Source organism: Atta cephalotes (genome assembly GCF_000143395.1).
Source record: "Atta cephalotes unplaced genomic scaffold scaffold00016, whole genome shotgun sequence".
NCBI classification, from domain to species: Eukaryota; Metazoa; Arthropoda; class Insecta; order Hymenoptera; family Formicidae; genus Atta; species Atta cephalotes.
In genome coordinates, this window is record NW_012130080.1 from 4,444,385 (window position 1) to 4,458,311 (window position 13,927).

Genomic DNA, 13,927 nt, shown 5'->3' on the forward strand with positions numbered 1-13,927 from the left:
AAATTATATATGTGGTCTAAAATGGGCTTATATATCGAGATTGTCGGCAGTATCAGTTCCCGATATAAAGTCGTAACTAGTGAATTTCCTTTCTGTCTATTTTCTTGGAGCACACAGACAGGTTTTCGGAGCACAGAGAGTTATCCATTGCGATTGTTATACGCTTAAAGGACTACTCGGAAAAATTGCACGAAGAAAGAAAAGATCGATGTAATGCGCGATTACGCGCGGCCGTTGGGCGATCTGCCTCGTGAGGGTGAAGCAGACGGGGACGGATCCGGGCTGCATCCGTTACTGCTACCGCGGCGACTTCCGGTACCACCGGTCTTCAGGCGTACCATGGTGTCCAAGTGGCGGAATCTGTGCGTGTGAAAACCAAGATAAAAATAATGACAAAAAACGGAAATAGAATATTGGACAATGTTTGCAGCGATAACATTGTTGAACAAAATATAATTTCTTTTACGTAAAAATAAAGGAAATTTGCTTAGAGATAAAAAAAATATCCGCGCGCGAATTTCTATACATGTTCACACATATGTGTTTTTATATGAATTGCAGATTGGAAATGTGGTCCCTGTAATCAAATTTTGCAGTATTTAGTGACTGCAATCACTTTCCAATTCAAAATATTGTATTTTTATGAAGGTCTATGTATATAAGTTTTTTGCATATTTAATTTTTTTATGTATGTAAACAACTTTGCTAAAATACTCGACTGCTTGATTTATTATTATAGTGATATTCTTTTTTTTAAATTCTAATGTCGGAAAGTATGATTTTTATCTTATAATTATATTTTTTTTCCATGCAATATTTCCTAGTGAAATCATTTATCATATTTATTAATAACATTCTTTAAATTAGAAGGAAAGATGTCTAAATGAAAATGCACACTGAGAAAAAAGATTTTGTTAATTTAGCAAGCCTCCAGTATCTTTAATCGGTGATTGGTAAATATGTGACAACGAATTTTGTTGTTGTGTTTGCTGCTAGTCTTGCTATACCAATCAATTATTAGTAACAGATTATATACAATCAGCAAATTATATACAATCTAATCTACCTAGATGATCGTGAAGGCTTAAGTCGTAGGAAACTGACCAAGCGCAGTCAAATGTAAGGAGAATACTTTAGAATTGATCAATTTCTTACGATTTGAGATCCTGCAATCGTTTACGATTTATATATATATATGCCTCTTACTTGCTAGCGACACTATTTATTATTTATTACATTGACGAATTAATTTGCAATCATAACAAATCTATCAGTTTTTTAACAAATATCACATTTGCTTTTCCTTCATTTGTTCCTATAACAAAATCATTTCTCTCAATGCAAGTAATGAATTTTGACAGACATATTGCAGCTTATATTTTTATATAATACTTTTATATACTAAAAGATCATTGGCTATTTTCATAAATTGAGCCGTTAAGATACTTGCACTTACGTAAACATGTTTTGCATACTATTTTAGAAATAAGTCTTTTTTTTTGCATTGCAGATCGACCGGAGCGAAATTGATAAGCTTCTTTCACGTGAAGAAATATTTCTTCTTTGACTTTTTATCGCATACATAATAGAATAAGTCTCAAGAATTTTTACATATTCGTATCTTTTAGAAAATAGAAGAATAAGACAAGTAATATAAGAAATCAAACAAATTTGCAGTAAATAACTTAAATATTGTAAGTTTATACTTTCTCGTCAAAAGTGCTTATGTAAATTGTTTATTGTTTTGTAGCTGCTTATTTAAATAGATACTTAGCGCAAAATTAGCGCCTTTTTGGTATGTGTATTTTATATTTGTTTGTCTTATCACTTTGCTTCGGTAAGTCTATAAATAATGTAGAAAAGTCTTTCTCTAATATTAATCATGGAAAAAAGATATGTAAGTCGATAAAGACCATATTTTTTGACTTTTGTTGGAGTTCAAAAAAAAGCATCTATATTACGTTATTATAATCGTAAATCAATCAAACGAACATTTTAGGAAAGTTGTTTACGACAACATAAAAAATTACATATGCAAAAAAAGAGAGATACAAACTTAAACACATCTTCATAAAAATATAACATTTTGAATTGGAAAGTAGTTCGCATGAGTCATTAAATACTTCAAAATTACTTTTGTTAGTTTATTTAAGATAATTTTGTACTTTTATCTACGACGCTTTTTCTAACGAATTCGTGAGATTAAAAGATAAACAAGAAACAAATAAAATTCGCTCTGATTGACGGGGAAGAAAAGTTGACCGGATGCAAAGATAGCAGATAACGATATGTTTCGTATACCAGTGCTCTTTCGTATGGATCATTCTGAAATGAACTCGTACATTCAATGGAGTCAGATGTCATTATGTTAGTGGTCGATATAATGGTGATGATAAGAGAAAAGATACTATTTGTCCCTATAAATAATAGCGCCACGTGATATCGGAACTGCTGTACACAAGTATAGTGTTACATTGCATTACGTTGTCGTCTGTACAATAGCGGTGTTCCCAGTACACGTCGCAACAAAATTTTCTACATAACTCTAAATGCGGCAAGAAATAAATTTCATCTGTATCCGATCGATCAAACTATATGACGAAAAATTACTTTTTTAAATTATTATTTTTAAATATTCTTCTTTAAAAAAAAATCAATTTGGAATTAGTTTTAAAATAAACATTAAAATTGCGAATTGTATCTTTATGTAAAAAATAACTAAGAGCAAAAAATTATTATATATTTTTATGAATGTGTGATTAAATCTTTGAAAACATGAATAGTTTCTAAGATCTTGTCTATTCATTTTAGAAATAATGTAAGTTAATAATAAATATTCAAATTAGAATAAATAGAAGAATACCTGAGCGATAATTCACTTGTATCAGCAGCTTCTTTCGCCTGCATGAGATACGCAAGTGGCCAAGATATCCAAGATTTCCTAAATAAAAAATTGTATATATTTATATTAATTATATATGCTAGAGTTTAATTTTAATAAATTAATTATATTAATTGTATTAATTTATATTGATCATATTAATTATATGATCAATAGTTTTATAATAATTAAAATCGTCTTACGTTCCGGAATGAGTATTCGATCCGATACCACCAATTGTTGCTTGCGTGTCGAGTTTGGCTCCTGTCCTATTCGGAGTTTTCGTGAATCCTGGCTGAATCGCAGGATCAGACACCATGCGCACGAAGAAAGATCTCCTTTGTTCCAAAGTAGCCTTCCTTTTCTTCTCGCGAATGTCCGCTAACTCGTCCATTACGTCCTGTGCAAATATTCGACTATATACAAACATTCTTTTTTAATATTTTAAAGTAATTATGTTCCAACTTACATTGAATTCCAATAATTCACTTAGATAGTCCGTTATAATGCTCCACGCCGTGTCTTAAACGTCACAGAATTAATTCAAGACGATACATATATATATTTTTTATATAACATAAAAATGAAGAAAATTTATAATTATAGAATATGTAATAATATTAGATAAAAATAATATATTTTTATTATGTTTATCTAATATTTTGTACACATGATGCTAGTTATAGATAGAAATGATGAGCTGAACTATAATTATCATAAAACCTTCAATGAAGTATTCAAGAAAAGTTGTGATGCATTGAGAAAGTTAAATATCATATATTATTTTAAGCATCAATTCAGGAAGACGAGTCTCTTTTTGAATAAATTATAAAATTAAAAAAATAATTTACCAACATCTCTGGCAGTAGCATGAGGTGCGGATAGTGCGAAACGTATTGTGTAACGCTGATTTACTCGCGCCGGGATCATGTGTATCTTTCCTGAATCGTTAATAGTGCTCAATAATTTCTGATTCAATTTATCGCTACCTTTAGCGCGAAAGCACACCAAGCCCAGCTGTAATGAGCGTAGTAAATAAATAATGACAGAAACAATATAGGAGAGTAAATATACGAGAAATTCTCTTACCACAACATCATTGCAAACTTCGAATCTAGAATCCTTTCTGACGAGTGCCTCGAATCTTTTAGCAAGTTTGACATGATTTCGGATATAAGCTTGTAGCCCGGATATCCCGTAGCTTCTCATTACAAACCACAGTTTTAATGAGCGAAATCGCCTGCTCAACGCTATACTCCAATGCCTAAAGAACGTTTCATTTTTTCAACTTGAAATTACTTATATAAAATATTAGTCTAGTGTTTTTTTTAATGCATTTGCATGAATTAATATTTTTTGCCAGTATTTTAGTTATAATCAAAATTATATAATAATAACTAAATTCGATGGCAAATGTTGGAAGTTGATAAACAATGCGGAATAAGAAATTATTATAATAAAATAAAAGATTTTTCTAGAATCTGATCTAAAAGTGCAATTTTAAAATTCTGCTAAATGAATTGAAAGAGTGGGATCTTTGGTAAATTGGATTTTTTATTTTGATTATTATATAATTTATTTGTCTTTTTTAGAAAAGTTAATTACTTTAAGTGGTTGTTTGTTAGGAGTTTTAATAACGAGGATAGTAAGCTATAAGAAAATTTTTAAAATTATATTATTATATTATTATATATATTATATATTTTATTATATATTATATATTAATTATATTATTATATATATTTTTTTAGGTTTATATGATTTTTGGGTAAATTCTACAGATGAATTTATAAACCTGTTAATGTGTGTGGATTAATAGTTTCAGAGTTAGTTAAAGTTGGGTAGAATTTATGAATAAAATTTTTTGATAATAGAATTTTTGATTGATTGACTAACCGATAATCTATGGCCGTGTCCGCGTGTGTATGTTGCAAATATAGCGGATCCACAACGAGTGCGCTGGTAAGTTTAAATCTGTCACGAACCCAGAGGCAGGAGCAATCGAAATTTGTCAGTAAAAATTTATTGGTATTGGTATTGAAGGAATCGGCGTATTCAACCCCATTCATCAAGTATTTCAATTCTGGACAAATGAAAGCGTTTCCGGCATAAGCGGCGTCCACGTGGAGCCAAATCTGCATGCGATAAAGATTTCAATTAAAAAAAGAAATTAAACAATGCCCATATTCTAAATCTTACTTACATATACATTTTTTATCTAATATATTTAAATCTCTTATATATACTCACCCCTGGATATTTTTTACAAACCGGACCTATTTCTCTAAGGTTATCGAACGAACAGCAGGCGGTTGTGCCGAGGGTCGTTGAGACAAAAAAGGGAACATAGCCTTCAGCTGTGTCACTCTCGATCGCCTATCATTTAATCAAATCACGTTGAAACCAATATTGTAACAAGAATCGAGCGGAAAAATGACGAAGATTTTTGCAATATTATATATAAATTTATAGAATTTTTTTTGCAATTCTAATATTCTTTATCACGGTTAAATATCATAACATCAACATTTCGTGATTAAAAATAATATGATAATTTGTTTAACTGTTTAGTTTTTAATATCAAAAAAATATATAAACGTCTATATAAATGATATTAATTTTAATTAATCCTTAGTACATGATTTGAATATTCATGTCGTGCATTATTTTTTCGAAAAATCAGAAGCATTTAGTAAGTATTGTAGTTATATTTATATATAATTTTTTAAAATAGAAGACTCTAAATGTTTTTTGAATTTGCTAAAGTATATAAGAATTACTTAATAATTTTTAAATATTTGATAAAGTCAAAAAAATTAACTTAGGACACGAATTGTGTGTAGCGAAGGACCTGAGAATCATCATGAGTATTAAGTAAGTTAATTTATGTTACTAATATGAATCTTTGAAATAGTCGTGTCAACTTGTAGCAATAATATCTAGACGCACCTGCCGCAAAGTCTCCCCACGAAGTACGCTTTTCTCGTCGGGCTCAAGGATACGCAGCTTTACGAAGCATATCATTGCGTCCTTCTCGACGGAGCTATGACTTTCCCGGCTGCAATATGCCATTAGTTTGCCGAGCAGTGCGGTCTCGTCCAAGTGTGCATGTGCAGGAGATTCCTTGAGTCTCGCAATTGCTTGTGCTCGAGCGGCCAGCATGCACACGAGAATGCATTCCGATGCTGAACCCTACGTACAGGGTGGTCCACATAAAGTGTTATAAACAGTTCGTTTAGAAATTATTAAAGTGACAAAGCTCTTGTTTATTTGAAAATTCCTGTGACTCTTTACAGGACAAATAAGATATTGCTGTTGGACCCTGCAGAACGACAGAGCAACGACTTATTTTTTAAGTAAACTATAGTTCTTTTTTTATATAGATCGATTCTTCTTATCTACATCATTTTATATGTAAAAGTATTTAAATGAAATAATCAGAAATACTTTGTGAGATATTTCATACTTTATCCTAATATTTTGATAAAAAATATGAAGTATTTATATATTCAAATATTCACTTTCCAATGACCTTATTGTAATTCTTTCATATATAATGTAATAAGAAATATCATTTCTTGATATATTTTTAAAAATGTCGACTTTTTCCGAATATCGCAGATTCCAGACTTCTTTGAGGAAGGAACTAGAATTCTGTCAACTTGTTAAAATTCGAAAAATTGAAATTGGAGATGGATTCGAAGATGCTGGTTTAGGATAATTTATATCATTATTTTAAATATTCATCAATTTCATATAAAATCTTTCACACCTGTATAACGCCTCCGCCTTTACTGCCTTCGCTAAAGTATAAGAAATCCGTAGGCAGTCCAATCGCCTTGCCTATAATTCAGAAAGATGAATCACTTCGTAAATCAATCGCTCGCAAAGTTGCACTATTGATCTGATAAAATATAAAAGCGGAAAAGAATTACCAAACCAATCGCAGACTATCGTTTCCAGTTCTGTGCAGGCCGGGCTGGCCGCCTAAAACAAATAAGATTTCATTTTGGGAACGGTCAAGTAAATAATTGCATATGATCCATCACTTAAATTCGACGCGAAATAAAAATTGTGATCCTTTCCGATGTCAGTGAGAAAATCGAAGTGGTTTTAAAGCGTTGTTTTATCACCACGTTAAACTGCGACTTGAATAATTATAGTTTTGTATAATATTTACTCACAGCTTCTTAGACTGCTTGAGAAAATTTCTCACTCACCCAAGAAAATCCAATGCAGCCTATCGCATCAGATAGCATATCACCAAGAATAGAAGGAAAGGAATTTCCGGCCGGGAAGTAGGCGTGGAACCTTGGATGCTGCCAATGCGTGATCTGGAAAGAAGTTCATCTGATTGGTAGAAGCGCCATTTTTCCTTACAGTCGATATAACTTTTCTTTATTAGCTATTTAGAAGTACTTCTTAATACAAGAAATAATTATTTAATAAAATTACAATTACTTAACAAAATGCAAGAAATCTAATAGATTTAATATAAAAAAAAAACCATTCAAATTAATTTTATAAATGAGTTTAATCGAAATTGATCTTTATAATAATTTATCAAATATTTCTGACATAAAACTTAATATTATTGATTTCTTCCCGCTCTCGCGAATACTCACGCCCGGCATGATCTTTGATTCCACATCCTTCATAATCTCATCCCAAGATTCCGGATCATTCGGCGGTCCCGACGGTAGCAAAGGTCTGAGATAGCCGGGACCAATATCTGGGGTGACCCTTCTGTTATGAATGTTGCTCATAAATTCGCAAATGTAATCCACCATCTCCTTCCCGCGAACACGGAATTCTTCGATATCCATGATGACTTATTACAAGTTCAATTCAGCGACCTTTGCTTCAGTTTGAAAATATTAAAATTCATTTTTTTATCACTAAATAATATAAATATATTATATATTTTATCGAGATATTTTGTGTTGTTTTGGCATATTTATCGATATAATTTTCTAATATTCTGTAAGATTTATTTTTATTATAGTCGTTTATTATAGTTGATGCAACTCTTGTCTATTTTGAAATACTGTTTAATATAAGAGATAATCACTTAATTTATATTATTCTATGATAATTTAGACTTATAAGAATGAATTAGATTTATAAGAATGAATAAAATAAGAGAAAGAATCCTATTTTTGATTGATCTTGGTGCTTATAGCATATAATATATATGATATTATATAATATTCACATTTAAAGTTTACAATATAAATATATTTTACAATTCGATTAAGCACCAAGATTTCAACTTATATAGAATTCTTTCTCTTATTTGTTCTAATTCTGTGTTAAACACCTCTTTACACAATGATCTTTTTTTTGCTTCTTCGCTTTATTATATTAATTGCAAGCATTACATCTCGTTCGTTTTTCATTTATTAATATATTTATTAAATCCTACGTGTTTTAATTATTTATCAAGTTGTGTTTCTTTAAATTTAAATCATTATACATTCATTGTATTTGCCTTATTTATCATTTTTTAATTTATTTTTAAAAGTTTCTCTACGCGTATTATTTCTTTAAGTAATTTGTTTCTAACAATGAAGTAATTGATTTGTTTCTAACAATAAGTATTAGTATTACAGACAAGAAATAACATTGCGCCATAACTTGCTTTGTCATATTGTATTTTGATATTTATTTGTTCTGTATAGACTTATTTTTATAAATATTTTAATACACTATAATCTTATATTATATTTCGAATATTCTTATATATTTTTCATGGACATGAATTTTCTCTTCTGCTGACGCAAAAATATTTATAGCTTTTAATATTTCCTTATAAATAGATATTTATAAAAATCAATTATTTACACTAACCACGATTTTTGCGACACTTTTTATTTACACCATATACCCAATATTTTTGCAATTTTTATTCTTCTATAAAATAGAATCAATCTTTTATTGCAAAAACGAATTAAATATTTAAGATACTGAATTTTATTTGATCTCTAAACCTTGTTTTGAGTTCAAGCATCTATAACGCAAAAAGTTTAATACCTCTGAATTTTACATGTTTACACATATTATGACAATAATGATAATCTTAGATTAAAGAAAAAATTTAATTGTTATTTTTGCACAAAATGTATTTTAAGGCGAATCGCGATTTCGCGACTATCACTTCGCGCATCACTCGTAATTTCAATTTTCTCAAAATTCGCGGTTGCCTCGTGCGGACGCCTTTTGCATTATCCTACCTGTTGCTGCTGACGATGATGATACGTGTGATAGAATCAAGATGCAATACACCAACTTGGATCGGATGACGACTGAACTGAACTGAACAATCCGGCTATTCACCACGGATATATGTCGGGGAGTTTCCAGGACGCAAAATTCCGTCGGCGAGTCCTGCGCAAACGCATCCTTCTTCGGCAGGACTTCTTCTCCAATTCGTGAAAAAGACACGCGTCGCACATCGACTTCCCACATACCCACCCCAATACAATTCGTGCATGTGCTTGTATACGTACAGCATATCTCCAGTTCAAGCAAAGATTATAGGATTAAATTATTGCTCCAAAGGAATTTTTATACGAAGATTATGCAAATTGACTTGCAAATTAAAGCCACGTGCGTGCAAAGAGAAGGAAGTATTGCTTTCTTTAATGTTCTATGAAATGTTTTGCAACGATCATTTCATCAATAAAAAGCGAATGTCAAGAAATGATATTTATTTCTTATCCTAGTCACAAATTTTAGGGTGAAAAACTCCGAAAAATTAATGATTTTTTTTCCTTCGGTTTTAATAATTTTTTATTCGAATATTTTTTTTAAGTCATTTAGGTCTGTCTGTATTGCTTGAAATCCCCCTAAATTTTTAAAGTGATGTGATTAGAAAAATAGATTCGGGCGTTGAAAAAAAAAGAAAGCACAGATGCTGAATGCAAGCAACGCAAACTTATTAATCAATTACTATTTCAACTATTACTTTAACTATTATCAATTTATCAAGAATTGCAACAACTAATAATACATATTTCTGCTTCAATATAAAATTGTAAAGACAAAAATATTAAAAAGTATCGCGAAATAACAAGAAAAATGAATTCTATTTCTTCTACATATTTAACAATTTTATATTTTTTTATAAAGTTTATGTGATTTGAAAAATATTTCAAATATATTTCCAAAATATCATTTTTTACAGTAAAAAACTAAGTTTTTTACTTGATATTTTTCTCCGAAATCAAAAGTACCCTTTTTTTACATCTCTAATCCTCATGCAGTTTGTTATAAGATTAATTATATAAAACAAATTATTCTAATTTAAGTTTAGCCTCTGAAAAGATTCTTATTTAGAGTTAATTTATTTAATATGTAGTATTTATTTTCGTAATTATTTTACAAACTAACATACAAAACTTATATTTTAATTATATCTATAGAAAATAAAAATAATATAAAAATGAGATAAGTACATACAAAGTATCTATTATGTACATCCTTATTATAGCAATGGATGGGAATCAATTTTACTATGGATATACTCATGAATTTGCTGATATAGTTTACTATCTCCTTACCACGTATGCAGAATTCTTCGATGTTTGTGGCGATTTATTAATTACTACAAGCTCAATTTAGCGATCTTTGTGTCAGTCATTAAATTATTCGTATACTTTTCGCGAAACAGTCTAAATATAAATCTAAGTATATTTTTTCATGATATTTGTGTTAAATATTCTTGTATATCTTTCATAATTATCAATTATTATTCTTTATTATATTATAGAATCCTTTATTATATTTTTAAATCATCAATACAACAATGATTTTTTAACTCTTAAATTTGAATATACATAATAATATTATTTTACATAAAAAAATAATATTAATTAGAATAATTTATATAAATATATTGTTTTTTTATTTTTCTTTGCAGATATGTAAATATGTTGATATGTAAATATGTAAATATCTGTTTTCTATGGTTTTCATCATTGATTTATATCAGCACAACTACAAAATTTAAAGAGTTTAACGAAAAGACAATCTTAGCAAAAAAAAATGAAAAAATAAAAATCGGTAAGAGAGCGAGAGATTTTCGATAAAAAGAGATCTCATTCTGTAACGTAATAGATTCGAAAACCATTAGATGATCTTTTAACAGATCTTTCGACCGATCTAAAGCCGTTTTCTTTTTGGCAAAAAATATTTAAAAAGCTCATTTATTTTTTTTTCTCGTAACTCTTCTCAATCTGTAACGTTATATATGTCCACAGTTAAGATTTAAATTAAAATTTCACTAAGACAAAATCCACTTTGACTGAAAAATATAATTTTGTTGTCCATTTGCACTTTAATAATCTGAGAACCATTATGATCTTCACTTAATTACTCAGAAATTGCTTAGACAGCTTCTTATTGAGGAAAGAAATCTCTCCAAATTGATCGAAGAATCCACGGTTAAAAAGACATTCGGTGATTCGAGACACCCCGTACAGATGCCTCGTTCACTCGAGTAAATTGGATGCTGGCGTTCGCGCGGTTTATTACAATAGAAAAAGGAGGTGTACATAGGCATCATTAAGAGGGTGCCAGCCGCAGAAGACGTTCGTTGATTCTCGCCGAGAGGGAACGCTCGGGGATGTTGAAAACGAAATACGAGAGATGGAAATCCTTGACCTCTCTCCCTTTCTCGACATTAAAGAATCGACGATGGATATCGCAGGATCTTTCGATCGCGAAGGCAGAGGAGGCAGTAAGAATCATCATTGAGATAAGATGCCTCATATTCCTTGCTGCTGAAATTAGCGGCAATGGCGGCATTCGCCGGATCAATTTGCGTGGTAATTATAGCTCGGGGAAAATCAGGCGGCTCGAACGTTAATCTAAAAGCATTATGGAATATTCGTCGATTACGACGGAATGATCCGTAATGCGTCACGATATTGATAGCAACGGAATTGATATAAATATGCTGTATTTTGATGTCGATAACGATCGAATACAATAACGGAATTTACAACTATAATTGAATTTTGATATTGAAGAAATGTATTTTTAAAAGTTTATTTTCATTTTTTGTTCTTCTTTTTTTCTTTTCCTAAAATGTTTATTTCTCTTCAAAAAGAGAAACACAATATTAAAGAACTTTTTTAAAACTTATTGTTGTAGTAAAATTTTGATGAGATTTTAAGTGCGCTGTAAATTAATATAGTTTTATTTTTACGAAAAAATTTTGTAATTCGAACACGAAATACAATTTTGTCTTTCGAACATTTAATTCCGTGCAACTATGATTTGTCATATCGTAGAACGATTAATTGCATCGAATAAATGCGCTCTAAACATACGTCTATTTAGGTCATCAATTAGCGCGAATTCTGGTTAATTGAATTTTCTTTGTTCCGTGTTTAATATTACGCGGCATTTCAATTTCAGAAAGGAGCAATCATTAATGTTTGAAATTAATTAACTCGCGATTTTCATCTTCTTTCTGGAACGAACATATCTCTGTCATATAATATGAAAATATAATACGCGTACTAATGAAATAATATTTAAAAAAAAAACCAAGCTTCTTCTATTTCTCCATTTTATATTTCTCCATTCTTGAGATCGGCGACACTCGTCGCGTCGCCATAAAGATTCGCACATGTCGCATAATTTCAACAAAACAAAGGACAGGTGTACGGAGGACGACCTCCCGGTACGACGGGAGGTGCAACGAACTTCGGACTGCTGATCGCGACTTCCGACAGCAGATCGGCCCTTTCGCTCACACCTTTTAGGGATAAAAACGTTCATAATGCTGGAATGCGGGAGCGAAAAGGGGATATCCCCGGTCGACGGGAGAGCTTAATAATGCAATATGGCGTCGGGGCGTCGCGACGCTATGCATGCTATGCCGCGCATACCGCTACCATATACGCCTACACATCGAACCCTCTTGCGCTCCCGCATTGTCCCCCTTACCTTACATCCCCTCTTTACTCCAGTTGATTTCCTTCGTGAGAACGAGGCCGTACCTTCGCGTATATATCGTCGCAATCGAATGTTGATTGGAAAATATTGATGGGACTTTCCACCCGGTATCCGCAGCCACCGAGCCCTTCTTTCTTCTTTTGCTTTCCATCTTCGATGTCGGAAAGGATTCTTTTTCCATCGCGGTACGCTCTGGAATTTCAGATCGGTGAAATCGAGATATATATTTTATATCTTGAAGCTATAAGACTTTCGACGGATGACATTCCGGCACCGATATTAATTAGCGCAAATTATACCCGCAATATAAAAGCAATGAGATGGGAGTTAGTAATTAAGAACTTAGTTAACAAAGGATTTGATACAGCTATACTGAGAAATTGATATCGACATCTCGAATAATTGAACTAAAGAAGGTCATTTTAATTTTCGGAATGAATTTTAATTTCGGAAACATTTGAAATTTCAGAATCGATGAACATAAAAAAAATTTTTAATAGAATTCAAATACTTAGATTTTAATTCTTTTCCATATCGAATGAAATTTTGAGATGACACGACAAAATTGTTCTAAATTGTTTTTATGTCCATATTAATAAATTCATATAAACCTCTAATTTATAAAATATAACCATAATTATTTAAATATATATAATTATTTAATAATTATAATTATTTAAATATATAAAATTATATGGATATGCTATTAAGATATTTTATTTGGAGAACATCACTTCGAATATTTAGCTATTAGTAAAAAGTGCATTTTAAATTTTATTTACTCTCGACAAAAATTTAATTTAAGAATAAAAATGTGTTCTTACAATTAAAAATACTTTTCTGTTCTTAAATTAATAATTAAATTAATAATACATTAATAAGAGCAGAAATGTATTATTCTTACAAATAAGTAGCAATTCTAATAAATTTTTATATTACATTATTAAGTAACACTGTTATCTATATTAGTTTAATAACTATATCGTAATGTGAATGCATTGGGATATATATATATATATATATATATATATATATATATATATATACCNATAGTATATTATTTATATATATATAATATAA

General features: G+C 30.3%; 2 protein-coding genes across 3 annotated transcripts in view; one reads left to right on the forward strand and one right to left on the reverse strand.

Moving 5' to 3' along the window:
• Nucleotides 1–221: 221 nt before the first annotated feature.
• LOC105618319 (aromatic-L-amino-acid decarboxylase-like) lies at nt 222–7,707 on the reverse strand. 2 transcript variants are annotated; one of them, XM_012199861.1, is made up of 13 exons: nt 7,507–7,707; nt 7,102–7,215; nt 6,817–6,868; nt 6,654–6,724; nt 5,831–6,073; nt 5,132–5,257; nt 4,778–5,016; nt 3,971–4,145; nt 3,733–3,898; nt 3,351–3,403; nt 3,085–3,281; nt 2,864–2,941; nt 222–360 (listed from the first exon to the last, which is right to left on the reverse strand). In XM_012199861.1, the coding sequence occupies exons 1-13, from the start codon at nt 7,705–7,707 to the stop codon at nt 222–224; spliced, it is 1,854 nt and encodes a 617-aa protein (XP_012055251.1). The 2 variants fall into 2 exon arrangements, with proteins under 2 accessions (XP_012055251.1, XP_012055250.1); XM_012199860.1 differs by having other exon boundaries at nt 2,864–2,954; nt 3,083–3,281.
• A 3,972-nt stretch (nt 7,708–11,679) lies between these two features.
• The window catches only part of LOC105618437 (ribonuclease P protein subunit p25), a 4,334-nt gene continuing 2,086 nt past the window's right edge, over nt 11,680–13,927 (forward strand). The window contains exon 1 of the mRNA XM_012199977.1: nt 11,680–11,709. Within this exon, the coding sequence (XP_012055367.1) occupies nt 11,680–11,709 (30 nt within the window). The remainder of the gene's footprint in view (nt 11,710–13,927) is intronic.